At 45.8% G+C, this 15,009-nt stretch overlaps 3 protein-coding genes across 3 annotated transcripts in view; all 3 read right to left on the bottom strand.

Moving 5' to 3' along the window:
* The window catches only part of LOC143901850 (uncharacterized), a 32,224-nt gene extending 27,612 nt beyond the window's left edge, over positions 1-4,612 (bottom strand). The window contains exon 1 of the mRNA XM_077414456.1: positions 2,463-4,612. The gene's annotated coding sequence lies outside the window, so the exon portion shown is untranslated. The remainder of the gene's footprint in view (positions 1-2,462) is intronic.
* Positions 4,613-4,763: 151 nt separating this feature from the next.
* Ubqn (ubiquilin) lies at positions 4,764-8,798 on the bottom strand. Its single transcript, XM_077414471.1, has 7 exons — positions 8,116-8,798; positions 7,719-7,917; positions 6,966-7,254; positions 5,928-6,593; positions 5,703-5,829; positions 5,276-5,408; positions 4,764-4,979 (listed from the first exon to the last, which is right to left on the bottom strand). Exons 1-7 carry the CDS (start codon positions 8,221-8,223, stop codon positions 4,903-4,905), a joined length of 1,599 nt encoding a protein of 532 aa, XP_077270597.1. The 5' UTR covers positions 8,224-8,798; the 3' UTR covers positions 4,764-4,902.
* A 706-nt stretch (positions 8,799-9,504) lies between these two features.
* On the bottom strand, positions 9,505-14,769 carry Smg5 (Smg5 nonsense mediated mRNA decay factor). Its single transcript, XM_077414449.1, has 8 exons — positions 14,282-14,769; positions 13,584-13,806; positions 13,263-13,427; positions 12,828-13,096; positions 12,518-12,698; positions 10,702-12,436; positions 10,207-10,542; positions 9,505-9,889 (listed from the first exon to the last, which is right to left on the bottom strand). The coding sequence occupies exons 1-8, from the start codon at positions 14,353-14,355 to the stop codon at positions 9,822-9,824; spliced, it is 3,051 nt and encodes a 1,016-aa protein (XP_077270575.1). The 5' UTR covers positions 14,356-14,769; the 3' UTR covers positions 9,505-9,821.
* Between the last annotated feature and the right edge of the window lie 240 nt (positions 14,770-15,009).

Here is a 15,009-nt window from a genome sequence, read left to right as displayed (position 1 = left end):
TAAAAGCCAAATAAATTCCACGAATTTCACGCTTGAACTCCGGCGAGGCGAACTCGGCTTTTTCGCGCTGTTTTCCAACTTCAACGTAGGCCCACTGCGCGCGAGCGGACCGTGTAAACGACAAATCCGTAAACCCGTCTCGGCTATGCTCCTTAATAATGCGACCTTGAATTCCGGAGCCTTCCCCACAAACCTTGGCGCTCGTATTCTCTTCGTCGGGGCGCTCGAACCGCTGACAATGCGCGTTCCACCGACTTATCGACGCAATCAAAATTGAACGAAACGTGAGATAGATAAAATAGAAAAGTTTATTTCCCCGCTTCCAAATTGATTTCGCGACGCGCGTGCGTGGCGTCCTCGCGGAGTGCAGCGAAATGGTCCGTTTGTCCAACAACGATATAAGTAGTAATAATAACGGAGGGAGAGGCACCACGCGGTGGAGACGCGTCGCGCGTCTGTTCGATCGAGGGAAAAATAGGTCGTGCGTATAAGTAACGTTCGGCGTGAACGCGAAACGACAGAAACGGCATCCTACGAACTCTTTACGGCGCGGGCCGCGGCCGCGGACGGTGACGTAAGGCACGGACTAATCTCGCGTTCGTGACCTCATTATTACGTCCTATATTTCCTCTTGCTTCATTTTGTCAATTGTATATATGACTAGGAGCCACGCTATCTTGTGAATTTATCTTAGTTTCAAGATAGCTCGAAGTTCGTGGCTCGCGATGTCGCGACTTTTCTGCTGCACCGCGCGCGGCATGAATCGAGACCGTCTACTTTCCCGTTATCCTATATCGTTTTATTTCCGAATCGACGTCAACGTAATTATCGTCAATGCGAAATGAGCCGTGGAAATTATATCGGCGCGCAAAGTGAGTATCGACCGTCCGATTTTTCGGAGCAGCTTGACGATCTAAAAATGCATCCCACCAGAAATAGGATGCCTTCAATTACCACGTTTTAAACTGGGCCATCGGTCTGAGTGTGCGGAAATCAATTGCGAATGCGATGGTAAAAAAACGCGGTAGCGTATATAGAGCTTAATCAGCATTGAAGAAAGCGTCCGTCCCTGTACGCGTTTTCCAACTTTTAACTTCGTTACAGATATTGTATCTCGAATACAAGATAGTTGTTCTCGATCGGCGTACCGTGTAACAATAAAATCTTTCGTGTCACGTTCGTTTAAAAGCGTCCCATTCAAAAAGAGAGAATCCCGTTTATTTTAAGTTAAGAATTTGAAAACTCTCTCTCACGAGAGTTCGAAAGGAATATGACGGAAGAAGCAGGATATAATTACAACAGCCAGTTAATTATTTCCAACGCTGCTCGAAAGCCCGACCGCGCGCCCAATTAAATCGATCACCGAGCATACTTGCGACACGTGCGACGCGCGAGTGCCGTGTCGCGAGTATATATATTATAATCCAAGCGCGCGCCAAGAGGCCAAGGTTCGCTCATCGTCGGTACCAGGGTCATGTTCCAAAACTCACTCCAGTTAACTAAAATGCTATAGTGTGCGTGACGTAAACTATAGATTTTAGTTACCCAGAGTGAGTTTCGGAACGTGACCAGATATATAGCCGCTGGTAATCGACGCGAGTTATTTCCCGAATTTGGGGTCGGCCGAAAGCCGGGGCGCGGGGCCGCGATACGATTTCGGCGCGTAAACGTTGCGTCGCCGCGCCGTCGCTTCGAGGATTTGAAGGCGCTAATTAAGGCGCGGAGCGTCCATTAATAAATTTCTCAATAAGAATCGATCGACGCAAAAACCGGCTTCCCCGGTCCGCGACGTCCCGTGCGTGAGAGCCTGAGAGCCTGAGAGCCGCGCTGATCGGCGAGACGCCGTCGCCGTCGCGCCTCACGCCGCGTGTTCGCGCGCTAACGGAATATTCTCGTCGTCTCTCGCCGTCTCACGTCTCACGTTCGCGGGACGGCGGACGTCCGGACGTTCGTGACGTTTCGGCCCGACGAATGCGCGGAATGCGGGAAGCGTGACGGATCTCGGCCGAATAAAGAAACAATAAGAGAGAACAAAAAGGGAAAACGCGCCGCGGCAGGACCTAGACGGAGTTCGTGCTCGTGCATCTCTACGGTACGGAAGTCTGGAGCTCACCGAAATTATATACCGGTTTCGGTATGCCGAGAGGAGAACTCGAGACGCGCTGAGAGAGAGAGAGAGAGAGACGGAGAGCGGAGCGGAGCGAGAGAAACGGAGAAAGAGACGGGAAGAGAGGAGGCGGAGTAGCGCGCGAGAGATTTTGGCGCGTCCGCGCGAGGCTCCGCGTCTATTCGCGGCAATTTGGCGAAAGGAATCGAAAACGTGCGCTCTCGGGCGGGTAGAGATGTCGACGGAGAAAAAAAGAAAGAGAGGAGCGCGGCGAAAAGGCTCGCCCCGCTGGCCCCTCTCGCCTGCCGGAGTCCGTCCCTGGGTAAGCGAAACCGGGCGCGGGCAGCTAACTCACCTCGTGCCACATTCCGCTGGGCTGTACCGCCGATGTTCCCGACGACGACGGTCGCGAAGAAACGAAGAGGACGACCGCGCGAATCCTCCTTCGTGGGAGAAGATAAAAAAAATCCTTCCTTCTCGACCGGCGACGGCGGCCGCCTTTCTTCCCGCGGGCCGCGACTCGCGCCAACTCGCGCGACTGAAAAGGCACCTGCAGCCTGCAGCCTGCACCGTGCGGGCTGTTCGCCGCACTCGCGCACGTCTCGCTTTTCAAATTTTCAAACCCACCACACACACGCGCACACGACGCGCGTGGACGGGGAACGCGCGATGCGCGCGCGGGCACGCACGTGAGAGGCCGAGAGGGTGCTCGGACTGCTCGGTCTCGGTGCACCGCCGAGCCGACCAACCAACCGACTAATCAGCCAGCCAGCCAGCCAACGGGGCTGCCCGCGTACCGACCGCACACGCGCGCAGGCTCGGCAACGGGTTTCTCGCGGGGCGAAACGTCGACCGACGCTCGGCAGACTCGGCTCTCTCGCGAGGAGCGGCAGCCGGCAGCTGCTCGCTGCTCCCTGAATCCCGTAACCGGCGTCGCGTCACGTCGCGCTGCACGCTGCACGTTCACGCGCCGACCAGCTGCGACCAGCGGCGCCGACTGAACCGAACCGAACCGGCCCGCGGCCGAACGACCCAGGACGTACCGACTCGCTCGGTCGCCCCGGCCCCCGGCCCCGGGGCGGGGACCGACCGCGACCGTACCCCGTCGCACTTACACCCCGTACCGAAGGAACCGCGAGCTGAGGCCGAGGTCGGCCGCGAAAGGCAATCGGAGTATTCGTAATCTTACAAGAAAATTAAGCGCAAAAAAATCAAATTATTTTTAAAATCTAGCTCTTTTTTTCGTCGACGATCTCACTTTGGCGGCAGGGTCAGCAGGGTGCTGGATAGCGCTTCGTCAACGAGTATGAATCAACCGTAACTTTATTTCGTAATATAATCGCTTTTTTTTACAGCAGAATGTCTCGTTTCTCAGTAAAGTATAACGAATACGCGTAAACGATAATATAATGCGCATGGATATTTATCGTAATCGTACATCGATCAAAAATATTAAAATTATACATATATATGTATATATATATATATATATAACTGCTTTTCTCTTCGATAAAGATAATTTACAACATACATCTTCTTTTTTTTTCTTTTTATCCTTGTGTCTTAGACTGCCTTAGAGCTAACCGACGATTAGGTGTTTTTTTTTCTTTCGAGTTCACATGTCTCACATGTGGGCGTTCGATCTTTTATCGAGCACAATCCTCTATAAACAAGTTGTATGCCGTATGTTTCTCAATTATCGCGCTACAAATGTCTAAATTTGTTATTACGAGACATATAACGCTTAATTATAGTAGGTTTTATTCTACGATCAAATTAAACCAACAAAGATGCAGTGCGCATCGGTATGCGAGTTAAAGAAAGCCGTTGTTGTTATTTTTACGCTCTCGGTATCTATAAAAACTTACGTGGAAACCGTGTTGTAGAACGGACCGTCAAACCGTGCTCTTCGAATATAACGCGGATCTCGACAATATTCCGACGTATATCTCATTTACGTATATATATATATATAAAATACGTACGAAATCCGTGCACCAAAAAAGCGTTACATTCATTCCCAACGGATTTCAACCGAGTTCGTTTGTTCCTTTATTGAGAACACACGAATAACGCATCTCGCTATAGGATTACGGGTATCGGGATGTCTGAAAGCGAAAGGGATGATTGACCGTACCGCGAATACACCTCGATCGATCCGACCAAGCCGTGAAAGCGATTTTGTTAAATATATAGCGGCACGCTATATTTTCCATGCAGGTTCCGCGTTCATGCTCCTAAGAAACGTCGTAAAGATATTACGCGGTAATAAATCATCGTAAATATCATCGCGTTACGATCTACTCGTAATCATCCCCCACACGTTCGTAAAGAAATTTACATGGGAAAGCGACGTCAACCGAGCTACGGTCGATTTTCTGTGTTTCGACAAACGACGGAAAATTGATTGCATACAGAGCACATCGAAGAGGATACACGGACGAAGAACCAAGAACAGAGATTCGAAAGAGAGAAACGACCGATCGCGAAACGAGTAGTAATGGCCGTACCATTGACATTTCTCTATCTATCGTCTAAAACACAGATAAATCTGAATCTAAGTAAGAAAAACTGCAAATTGAACGAATGAGTAGCGTGTATTCCGTCAAGACTGAGATAAAGGGGGTAGAAGGTAGAAGAGGGAGAGAGAGAGAGAGGGAGGGAGGGAGGGAGGATATAAGTTTATAATTTTTGACAGCCAGTTACCTCAAGTATCTCTCACGTACATCAACGTAAAAGGTAAATAAGGATAAAATTAAAGGTAATATTGGAATAACGGTATTGCAGATTGGTGGTTAGCTCATAGACACTTGTCCATCGGAGAGTAGTCTCTCAACGGCAGCATTTATGTCTCCGAACGTGGCGATTAACGCTGAAAAATAAAAAAGAACATTATTAAAAGGGTATTTTAGGCATTCGTTATTAATGTGAAATATTACAGAAATATATATTACCGTATGTTCAAAATTACTAAATATTATTAAAAAACACTATTTAATTTTTAACATCAAAACGCAACACCGTTTGTGCGATCGAACGATATCGTATTGAAAATATATTATATTGATGAAAGACGAATCCGTTTAATTATTTTTTTCCAACTCTTGCATTAACAAAGGAAACGAATCAGACAGAAAGTGAAAACTGCGTTGTCAGGATGACTCTAACCTTGTAAATTAGCATCTCTGTTAAGAAAACCCATAGCCGTAAGTTGCTCTAACTGTGCTCTGTAACGTTCCTCCGGTGGAGGTACAGGTTGACCGTCGACTTCTACACCTTGATTCAATGCCATTGCAGAAACCTAATACGCAAAAATGGAACGTGATACGATACTTGTATAAGGAATCTGAATGTTATATAATCAAATAGACGTGGAAAATGCTTCTTATTGTATCGAAATGCTAGTAGTGCGTTACAAGACACATTTTTTTTAATTCTCATTATTAAAGACTGTAAGACTGTATTGTTTCGAAAGAGCATTAGCACGTATTTAAATGAATTGAATCAATTTAAGACGTCGTTTCTAAATCGTTGTTTTTCTTGAAGAAAATCAACGTGCAATGTATAACTTTGGAAATTAAACCATTGTTCTTACCATCCGTGCCATAAATTGAGAAAACGCGTCTTGCTGGTTGCCATCCGACGGTTGGCTGGTCGGTACGCTGGAATTCGTGCCGCCCGTGTTTGGCGTTGTGGGCGCGGGTGGGACCGTGAGGCCCATGCTGAAACACACCCGCACATACGTCCGCACTTATAGCGTCACGCGCCAATAAAATATCGATCTAAGACTGGCGGTAAAGTGAGAATAAAAAAAATTTACTTTTCCACGAGTTCGGGGGCGACGGTGCGCAACTGCTCCATACCACGTTGTATCTGCATGATGGCAGCCAGAGCGTCCGGGTTGGTGACGACGCTCTGCATCTGCGGATTTTGCATCTGTTGAACGAAGGCGGGCATCATTGCGCGCATTTGTTCTTGCATCTGTGGATTACCGCGAAGGAACGGATTCGCTGCGATCACCCGGCTGGCCATCCCCGGATCAGCCGCCATCGCCTCTAGCATAGATCTCGTGTACGGAGCGTTCAACATGTTTCGCATTAACTGTGGATTCTCCATCATCTGTGCCGTGAGGCTCTGCATACCCGGCGAATCCAGCAAACCTCTGCCTTGCTGACCTCCCTGTTGACCTCCTCCCGTCCCACCGTCGGTCTGGCTCTGATTCCACGGATTCGGCAACGGATCTCGATTTTCCTGACCCTGCTGTGGATTCTGCAAGTCCTGATCGGAATTGTTGTTCTCCACCAGAGCGGCAAAGGGATTACGACCGATCGTCGCCGCCGCTAGCATCGGTTCCTGGATATCGCGATACATGCGACGTAGGGCGCTGTAGCCACCAGGTATGCTTTCAAGATTAGACAGAGCTCGATCGTGCGAGCGCATCAATTCCTGCAGCATCGACGGGTTACGTGCCAACTCCATCGTTTGCCTGGGAATGAATTTTCTTGAATAATATTGCGCAATATTGCGCAACGAGCAGGTATCTAGTTTCTAAACCGTATTTTAAAATACCGACCGCCACTCGACAACCAACTTGAAAATACAAATAAAGAACATATTTAAAAGTTAAGAAATAGCACTGGAGAAAAATGTCAACCGTAACTGATCCAATAAGGAAGTAGGAACAGAGAGAAATTCGATTTGAGATCAATCCTTCGTTCGAAATACAATCTTTAATACTGCGTAATATACGTGATTCATAAATCACGTGCTCGAGGAGAATAAAAAAGGAGACATAGTTCGACTATCGTATTCAAATTAAGTGGATTTTGATCGTAGTTTAAAACGTACGTCTACTTACCGTAAAAGCTCGGGGTTATTCAACATATGACTGATTTCCGGGTTACGTTGCATCAGTTCTTGCATTTGGGGATTGGCGGTGACCAGATTGCGCATGTTTTCCGGATCGTTCATCAAACTCTGCACCAGCGGATTATCGAGCACTTGACGCATCGTTTCCGGATTCGAGAGCAATTCCCGTTGCATACGTTGCTGTAAGTCTATGAAATTAGCGGAACCTAATCCAAGGGACTCCAATCCCATCAGTCCACCTAAACTCCCCAAGCCAAATGGACTGGCACCGATATCAGCTGTAATTTATGCACAATTGCCAATATTAACATTCGCGATATCGCGCTATATACCTGCCTCTATAATATAAACACGTGCTTGTACAAATTTAAAACTTAAATATTCTTGAAAGCTCTCATTGGCACAACGATCCTTGGTTGTGCTCATTTAAACATAATTCCAAATATAAAAGATCGTCTACGTTATTACATTAAAAATTTGTAAAGCTATAATTTCAATTTATATATACACAAATTATTTTTACACATTTCTCTAAGAAACTTTTTTAGATATACCGTAAAGTTTTGGCGAGCGTCGTCTGTGGATCACGAAATACTTTGTTTTAAGTTCTATTGGTTATCTGTATCCGCACCGGCATGTTAACCGGAACATTCCACGACTCGCGGATATGACGTGTCAAACGTATCGAGGTTCAATTCCATTGTTATATTTGATTAAATTAAAGCAAAGCCTGGTGAATTACCTTGTGGTCTCGAGGCCGAATTAGACTCCTGATTCTGCGTGGTGGCGGTGCGCGGGGCCTTGATCACCAGGTGCACCGCCAGACCGTCCTTGATGTTGTGCGTTTTGAGGGTCTCGTGATCCTTCATGATTTTGCCGGCGAAGATGAGGCACAGCTGATCGGCCTGTGCGTTGAACTTCTTGGAGACCGCCTCCTTAAACTGCCGGCACGCGGCACGCGTTCGCCGCGGGAAGGAAAGGGGGAGAAAAAGAAACAAACAAAGAGATTAGAGACGCCGAACCAACCCAATCGGTTTGACAGCTGATGCCTGGCGGGGCGCCAAGAGAGCGGCGCGAGCCCCGCGAACGGCACGCGAGGGGGACGTGGCTCCCTGCCGACATCGTCGTCGAACACTTACTTCCTTTATCGTCGCATTCTCCTCGATCTCCACGCTCTGCTTGTCCTTGGGGGTTTTCACGTTGACGGTGATCTTCTTCGGGCCACCCTCCTGCTGGCCTTCTGCCATCTTGGATCGGTAGATGACTCGTTACTTTCGACGCTCGCGCGATACTCGGTACGCTCGCTCTATCCCTCCCGCTTCGCCCGCCTCTCTCTCGCTCGATCTCGCGGCAGTCACGGCCACCACGGAATTGCGCACCGCGCACCGTGTAAATACGCACCCACGGCACGACCCGCGCGACGGCGACGACGCCGACGACACTCCTTCGCGCACGCGGCCCGAACGTCCACCGCGCCCGATTCAACGGCGAGGAACTACGTTGGATTTTTTTTTTTTTCCACCCACGACGACTCCGTGGCCCCGCGGAACTAGAGAGACTTCGCGGCCGGACGGTGACCAACGTGCACGATGCCCAACGTACGGCGCTCGGCCATCGCGATAAACGCGCGGTGTCGGATAGTCGGAGCAAGTCGGAGTCGGATAGTCGCGCGAACCGCGCGAGAGTTACGTGGATTCCGTCGGCGTTTTCGCACGCGATCGCGAGCCGGAGAAGGGCCACGTAAACCACCGCCAGTCACCACTACCACGACAACGATGACGACGACGTCGACGACGGGTAACGGCGAGAGCGGCTAGGTTATGTCACGCTGCTGCCACCACCGAAACGCAAAAGCACCGCCGCGCGCGACAATCGCGACATGCGCGCTCGATTGAAATGCCTTGAATGCTTGTCCACTTTTCAACTCGGAATCATACCGGACCCATGGAACGCGTGGTCTGCGCCTCCTCCCACTGAAAAACCGAGATTCTGCTTTTTTGCATATTATTAAAATGATAAGAACGATTAGTCATTTCAGAATCGTAGCTTGTTTTTTTTTCGTATTCATTTCCAATTTCAAATTGTCAAATTCTTCAATCTTTTTCAGAGAGGACGCGACGACGGGCGAGCGGGAACCAATTGAAATTTGTTTATTATTTATACTTACCTTGCGATTTTACATAACGCGGTAACACAAAATACGTTTTTCAATACACAGACGCATATTCTTATTCCCTCAAAGATAATTAAACGAAAAAGCATTTAACACGAAAATAATTATAGATAGAAATGATTGAATGGAACACAAGATTTATACGTTGTTTTTTTTTCTCTCGTGTACAAAGTTAGAACCATCTCGATCAGCGTTATCCCAAATTTGGACGGTCCTCGATTACTTCAATAAACGCGTGACTGTGTGCAACGCCCATTTAAATTCATGCCTTCCGATTTTCAGCAGCGTGTTAATTCGCGTCTGCAAACAGCTGCGACTCGTCGACTGGGTAATAGTGCTGGAGAGAACGCGCGGATTACTTAAAAACGTTTACTTAAAAATACAATCTTTTTAAACATAAATGGCAATACGAATAATTAGCGAGAAGAAAAAAACATCGTTCCGTTACTTAGGATTCTTCCGTGGTGGAAAATGACGTTCTCTGCCGGCACCGATTTAGCGGCAGTAAAAGAGTATTTCGTCGATTTTCCGTTTCATATGTCCGCGGGTTTCCAACCCTCTTGCCGCGCTTGTCTGTTGATCGGCTTAAAATCCGGTTGTGTACCCGAGCGATGGATAGTAGCTCTGAATGAGATTAGCGACAGGTAATCCCGCAGGAGTGATATACTTCGCTCAACCGTAACTCTTGATTGACGACTTCCACTTTATTTGAAACGCTTCTATGTGCTCGAGATTAACACCTGCGAAGTAAATATATATCGAGCAAACATTACATTTTGCTGTAAGAGTAAACCTGTAAGATTTGTATGTTTTAATTCAAAATTATAACTTTGTGTGATATAACACAATTAATCGATAATATCGTTCAAAGAATTAAACTCAAGACACCGATTTTAAAAATGTAAAAAAATGTTTTTCATAGATCTGTATAATTTAGTTACTATTATGTGCGCACGAGACACATAAATAAAACGAGATTAATCAGCTAATCTCGTTTCGTGCCAGCGTTCTAAGGATAAGAAAGAAAAAAAAAGAAACGGAAGCGATAATTATATACCTGCACTTTTTGCTAATCCATCGGGACTGAAAGTCATAGCTTTCCCGTCATCCGGTCTGCAACCAGTCAGAAGGGTTACGACTGGTACCTCCCCGTCGCCAGTAAGACCGACTTTTGCTTGTTGAGTAAGGAAGTGACAACACTCTATTATCTGGAAAAATAACCATGCTTCCTTGTCCTTTGGTCTTGGTCCTTTTATTAACGGCAGCGCCAAACGCTCGTGAGGTCTTTGCGCCCGTAAACATCTTGTGCCACGTCTCAATTGATTCTCCAGCCATCGCGTCGCTTCTCTCGCCTGAGGGCTTACACGTTTCATTTCATCCAGAGCAGAGACAACTGTAAATGTGTGATTGCAGTCTTATATAAATAACAGAAAATAAAACAACTCTTGCATTCATCTTTGGATACATCGCGATGAAAATTTTTTAATACCGTATCCGATATTTAACGTTCATCTTACATAGGATAATAGTTTCCGACAACAGATTTACTTACCAGCCGCTGGAATAACCACCACAAATTTCTTTGCGTATACCAAGCGTTTTAGAGCTGACGTATGCTTGGTTAAAGCTTCGTGATCGGGAACGAGGTATGGCGAAATCCATCGAGATCTCAATTGACTCTCTAGAGCTCGAACTTCGGCGCTCAGCCACAATTTGCCCATGTGTCTCATGAGCTTCCCTTTCGAATGTTCCGGTCCAAAGTTCTTCTCGTCCAGACCTATCACCTTTGGAGCGTCCGAGGAGCTCGCGTCCGTTACCACGAACAATCGCTCGGTCTGATCGTACCGCACCCTTGAATTCTCGACGGTACAAAGATGATGTCCGAATTCGATTAGCTTCAACACTCTCAGTAGCGTTTCTTCCCGCTTGTTCATTCTGTGTTTGCGAAGTATTTGCCAATCGAGAGTTTTGTAAGCGTTTTCCAGCAAATTCAATCCTCGAAGATCAATGTCCTCGGGTAGAGGTATCTTTTTCACACACTCCTTCAATCTCTCAACGCTGGATAGAATCGTGGAATCCTCGCTTCCCCGCACGAGAGTCTCGATGTCCACGTCGATTAGATTTAACAGGATCGTAAAACGCTTCAACAATGTCCGCGAACTCTTGGCGCATATCCTCACGATGTCAGGATTGCTTTGAAGCCAGTCGCAGCACAATTTTACAGACACGAGGATCTCCTTGCCAACCAATATGTTCAGAATGTCATCCGACTTTAAGTTCCTCTTCAATTGTGTCACGTAAAAAATGGTGTTCGCGTTCCCTTCCTCGAAGGTACTAGTCGAGTCCGTGTTCGCGATGGTCACGGCGCTGCTGGAATTTGTTACGGAATCCTTGTCGCTCGTCGCTTTCGAGTCCGTCTGCTGATCAGTCGCGTGCCGTTGGCCGTTAACCAAATGGTCAGTACCGTCCTTATCGCGATTCTCCGTTTTCTCAGTGATATCGCTGCCATGGCCGTTCATCTCTTCTTTCGCTATCCGCGCTACGTTTTCGATAGTCCGAATTTTATTTTCTGGAGACGATTCTTCGTCGTCCGTATTGTCATCTGACGATGCGTCGTCTCCCTCCGTCTCAGACACATCGGAATTGACTTCGTCACTGGACGATGCCAGAGTTGATTGGTCTACGTCGCTCGCATCCGAATCGGAGCTAGTTCTCCTTTTTCGTCTGCGAAGCTTGTCGAGAAGACTTTTCGATTTGTCGCGAGTCTTTTTGGGACCTGATTCGTTCGCGATTCCATTGTCTGACGACTCGGGTTTAATATTCTCATCTAAATTGAGTACATTATTGTCTTTGCTCAGTGCAGAGTCTTTTTCTTCTACGTGATCCCCATTGTTTCCCAATTCAGTTGACGCCTGATTTTTCGGTGCATTTTTCAACTTGGTAGAATAAGTATCTCCTTTCACGGTTGCTTCTACATCGGGCACTGCCGTTTCTATGATCATTTCTTGGAGTTTTGTTATTATAAATTCTAGCACGTGCGATAGTATCGCTAAAGTTATGGCAACAACGCCCTGTACTTCGTTGGATTCTTTGTTCTTTAATCTAGAAATTGACATTAAGCATATCGTCACAATCTTAAACACCATGTCGTCCGTTAAATAAAGCGTCGGTCTGTTTTTACAATTTTGAAGATATGTTTCTACGTCATCCACGCTTTCTAGACAATTTGCGTTATTTGGCTCGATTTGATCCATTGTCAAACAATTCTCTAAATCGGTTAATAGAGCCTGTTGAAAAAAATCATTGCAAACTGTGAAAAATGTTTCCGTAAAATTATCGACAAATATTTTACAAGTTTTATCACGTACCTGACATTCTTGATTTATCTTGTCAGAATATGGATTTTCATAATCCCACAAACGTAATAAAGAAAATAATCGCGAGACGCAATGCTGGACAGAATTGCTTTCATCCGTATAGCTGGACTGAGTTATTATAATTTTCTTTAAATTTCCTTCTGCCCCCTCAAATGGCTCAGAACACAAAACGCTGAAAAATAATTAGAATTATAATGTAGATTAAAAAATACTTGCATACTAATAAAAAGAAAATAAAGTTATTAGGATATATATATATATATATATCGTCGTTAAATAACAGCTTATTATTAACACCAACCTTCTCATGTAATGATAGACTGCATCTAATCCATAATTTTTATTGCCTGCTATAGTACCAAGCTGATTGTGAGGCATACCAAGGTTTGGATCAATTGCTATAGCCATCTGATAATATCTGTTCGCTATCATTGGATCCCAGTTTGAATTTAATTCTAATTTGTACCTACTCAAATCTCCAAGGCATACCAAACTTCGATGGATCAATCGCACGACACATCGTTCGAGCTCCTTTGTGTGATTTTTAGGTTGCCCCGTTTTAGTTCTTGCCTATCATAAATTTACAATCATATTACTACGTATTACGAATCGCGATGTCACGTATACAAGAATGTAATTGCCATAATTAATGAACAATCAATTGATATATCTTTAACATAAGATTTTTATTTTCTAGCCTGCACCATCTAAGTTGAACGCTAAAAAATTTTCTTACGCATGACGAAATACTTTCATTGTAAACGAAAGCAAAATCGACAACACCGGCAAGGTCTAGATCATATTCCATTTGCAGCCTCATTATCAGATGATGATAATATCCCACACCTCCAGCCAAGTGGACCGAAAGCAGTGTTTTTTCCATATCATTCCAGGTATTACCCTGAAATATTGTTATATTATTAATAATTACTTTGTATCGTAATACATAAGAAATTCTGTACATATTCATATACTTATATATATAAAAGAGATATCGTGTATATAAAATAACATATAGAATTTATTATATCCTCATATATTTTATCGTTATTGTTACCTTCCGTAATTTTTTGGCTGTGTACACAACATCGTAGAAAGCCTTTCTCCACAGTAGCTCCTCAATTTTATGCGCGTTTCCAACGGGGTCTTTCAAAATCAGTCTCTCGCAATAATCCTTAAGTTTCATGCGCCGAATCTTCCCAGATGGAACAAATATATCGCTTACTGTCAGGGCACGATTCTTTTGCTCGTCCAATTTCTTCACGATCTCCGTCACGCTTCTTAACAGACAAATAAAATGTACGTTTCAAGAGTGAACCAGCACATTTGCGCCACGTGAAGGTCATTATCAAAGATACACCCTCGACCGTAAATGCAACAATATAATCTCTCATTTGCCAGTTTATCTCTCGCGTATCACGTTAAGAACACAAACACGTCTACGTAATAAATGCAGACGTTCTACGGACTAAGAATCGGATCGATTGCGTCTGATATATTGCAAATGATGAAAGATGAAAGCAAAAGTCATCGAGAAACGTGCGAGTAAAAAAAACAAGCGTGGCGATCGGGACGGTGGGTCTGGGTGGGTTAGGTTCGCCGTCTCTCGAAAAATCACTTTGCCTTGCATCTCTTCAAAATCGTTACGAAAGTTTTTTCTTTTCGCCACGATGAAGCAATCACTTTCGGAGGAGAGTATCCGTTTATCGTTTCCCACGCGGGGAAGCGGAGGGATGAGGGATGGGGATGACTCACTTGTGCAGACGTCTCGCGACTTCGAGGCAGTCCGCTGCACGGACCTCCGCCGCGGCGTTAAACGTTCTTCTCATTTTGCGCTATTCATGACCCGCTTTCCGGCCGACTCGTCGTTACTCATTGCCCCGCGGTCCCCTGGGAGTCCTGGAACGCGCATCTCCTCCGCAAACTGAGAAACCTCGACATTCGTCGTCCGTACATACGTCGAGGTCGACCACCACGTCGTCGCTAATCCCGCTACTGTACCCTGTACCCCGTACACGTATGTACAAGTCAGTACAGTGTGTTTCACACTTCCTCCTTTCCGTTTCCGTTGCTCCAAAGTCCGAACTCTACTCCAAACCGAACGCGATGCCCACATTGCCCACCACGATGGAAAGAAAGAAAAGTGCGTTAATACGCACATGGTCCGAACCAATGGGTGCGTTCAGCGGAAATGGCAGCTCAGTGATTATTTAAAATATGATTGGTTCTTGCCTTTGGGTTCTTACTCCGGATCTAAGGGTGCCATTACATGGAGCGCGGAAACGCGGAAACGCGGAAACGCGGAAGCGCGGAAGACAAAATTTACTAGATTTCCGTCGATCCGTTCCGTCTGTTTTGAATGCCTTAATATTACATGGAGCATATTTTGAGCGGAAAAGCGGAACGGAGAATTATAAAATATTAATTTTTAACGGTATTTATTGATTAAAATGCTTGTATTCAATAGATAAGCTGAAAAGATA

This window comes from Temnothorax americanus, unplaced genomic scaffold (genome assembly GCF_048541705.1).
Source record: "Temnothorax americanus isolate GAGA-0224 unplaced genomic scaffold, ASM4854170v1 Scaffold36, whole genome shotgun sequence".
Lineage (NCBI taxonomy): Eukaryota > Metazoa > Arthropoda > Insecta > Hymenoptera > Formicidae > Temnothorax > Temnothorax americanus.
The sequence above is the reverse complement of the archived record's forward strand: the minus strand, read 5'-3'. Positions and strand labels throughout refer to the sequence as shown.